Source organism: Primulina huaijiensis, chromosome 18, assembly GCF_012295235.1.
Source record: "Primulina huaijiensis isolate GDHJ02 chromosome 18, ASM1229523v2, whole genome shotgun sequence".
NCBI lineage: Eukaryota > Viridiplantae > Streptophyta > Magnoliopsida > Lamiales > Gesneriaceae > Primulina > Primulina huaijiensis.
Window position 1 is genome coordinate 8763849 of NC_133323.1, and position 2669 is coordinate 8766517.

A 2669-nucleotide genomic window follows, 5' to 3' on the forward strand; every position below is an offset into this window, starting at 1 on the left:
TTTAATGCATGTGATTGTATATGTATTATTTGCTATCCATGTTTAAAATGTGCTGAGTCTTTAGACTCACTAGGTTCGTATGATACAGAATTTGATGATTGATGGGAGACACTGGTGATTGAGTGGATCGAGTGCAGCAGTAGACACCCGAGGGCCTTTATGTTTCTGCACTAGCTTGTTAGATAAATAATTTAAAGATTGTGTTAATGATTTTATTAAAGATGTTTTTATGCTTTATTTATTTGTTAGTTAATCTTTTTAAAAGTCGATTTAGGAGTTTTGGTTAGTTGATGATTTATGGATTTTATGCATTTGAGATTTAAATTGTTAATTTATTTTGATTTATGGTATGATAAGTTATTTTATTTAGTTAGTATTTTTGAGTTTATGATTTATGATTAGTATAAAAAAAAGTAGTGGTCGTTTCAGATTTTGTACTATGACAACAAGTTTTTTTTTTTGAAGGAAATTTCATTAAGCATGTAAAGAACTACAACTCTCATCCAAATGTTCAATCAAACAATGCGGAATCTCAAAATAAGTAGAAGGACTAGCATATAAATGAGCCGCTCGGGCCAGGGCATGAGCTGCTGCATTTGCTTGTCTATAAAAAACCGAACCGAGAGCAATGTTCCTTGATTTAAAAGATATTTGCATTGGCACACAATAGATCCAAATTGCGTATCATCATCTGTCGAGTTTTTTTATCGCATCGACAACATTTTTCGCGTCAAGCTCAAAAATCACATTTGCAAACTCCATTTCCTTGATCTAGGTAATAGCATGGAGTAGCGCAAGAGCTTCACATTCCTTGACAACAGGATTTCCGGCGTTGTGTTGCAGTCGGCATGCTATAAACTCTCCATTTTCGTCACGCAGCACACCACTAAGTCCAAACCTGTTGCTCGAAGTGAACAAAGCCGCATCTGTATTGCACTTTAGGAAGGAAGCAGGAGGTTTATGCCATCTCTTGTAGCTGGTATCAACACTGTTGGAGTTGGGATGTAATACTTTCTTTTGTTCCTTTGCTTGCAACCAATCATATAAATTCTGTAGTGCAAAATGCACCACATGTGTAGGTGTGTTCTGTTGATTATTCCACAATTTTTCATTCCGTTGTCTCCATAAGCTCCATAAAATCATAACAACCTTGCCCATTTCTTTTGTAGTTAGCGAGTTCAGCATCATAAATATGAATTCTACAAAGCTTTCAACTTGAGATGAGCAGGAGTTTATACTTGACACAAATTGGGTTTCACTCCAACAGCTTTGGGCAACTGGACATGTAAGAAATATATGCCAGGTATTCTCAATATCACCCCCACACTGAATGCATGTAAGAGGAACTTGAATACCTTTACGTTGAAGACTTGCTCGAACCGGGAGACATTTTCTGGTTGCTCTCCATAAAAAGTGTTTTACTTTAGGTAGGACTTGTAAATTCCAAATCTTCCCCCATTCTCCTGCCACTCCATTTTCCTCACTCAAAGAGCTAGTCTCCAAGCCAACCCAATAACCCGACTTAACAGTATACTTCCCAGTCTTGCTATAATGGCATACCCAAGAATCTGGACAGTTGGTCTCCTGCAACGGAATTTGCAATATTGCTTTGACATCTCTGTCATTAAACAATTCATGTAATAATGCTATAACCCATTGTTGAGGGTCTGAACTCATCAAATCCGATACTCTCAGCTCTTCCATGTTAGAGATTATATGCATTTGTATTCTGAAATTTGCATCATCTCGTAACCAAGGATCATTCCAGACATTAATATTGGTTCCATTTCCTATCTTCCGTCGGCACCCTATCCTCATCAATGATTGAGAACTCCATATACTTTTCCATACAAAACTTGGATTATGGCCCACTTGGGCTGAAAGAAAGTCCCCTCTAGAGAATTATCTAGCTTTGAAGGTTCTACTTACGAGCGTATCTGAGCTGGAAATAAAGGACCAGCCTTGCCTCCCTATCATTGCAAGATTGAAGCCGTGTAGATTTCTGAAACCAAGACCACCTTTCTCTTTCCTTACACTCAATCTATCCCATGATAGCCAATTTATACATCTTTGGTTTGTTCTCTTAGAACCCCACCAGAACGAGTTTAACATCCTCTGGATTTCCTCTGCTAAGGACACTGGCAGAAGAAACACACTCATGTAGTACGATGGTATAGCTTGTGCCTACTGTGACAACAAGTTTAATTTGTATAATTAGCTCTGAACTCTTTTGTAAAGGTTAATTTGCCCATGTTTGGATCCATAATATGATGTTCTTGGTAAATATTGCAAGAAAAGTATGCAATTTGATCCTGTTTGACGAATATGTTTTTTGAAAATACTAAGAAATAACTCTAAAAAATTGAGATGGGTGATTTTTAATTTTGTTGGGTAAAATCCTTAAACCGCATAATCTATAATGATAAATCATTAAGAATTTGACTCAAAACTTAAGCGGAAGCGTATCTGAGGCCATAATTTTGAATTTTGTAAAATGTGTTTTGATTTTTTAGATCTACGCGCTTTTTTCCTTGAGAGAATCCTTTAGTTTTCTCGTCTGAACTATTTTCTTAATGTGGAAGAGAATAGAGAACATGCTGCCACACGATCTGGGGACCATGACCCATATATAGATAGTTTATATCATTATATTCTGATATTTCTGTTTT

General features: G+C 36.5%; 1 protein-coding gene across 1 annotated transcript; it reads right to left on the reverse strand.

The window, feature by feature from the left end:
* Positions 1–771: 771 nt before the first annotated feature.
* LOC140963902 (uncharacterized) lies at positions 772–1704 on the reverse strand. The gene has a single exon (XM_073423388.1). It carries the CDS (start codon positions 1702–1704, stop codon positions 772–774), a length of 933 nt encoding a protein of 310 aa, XP_073279489.1.
* Between the last annotated feature and the right edge of the window lie 965 nt (positions 1705–2669).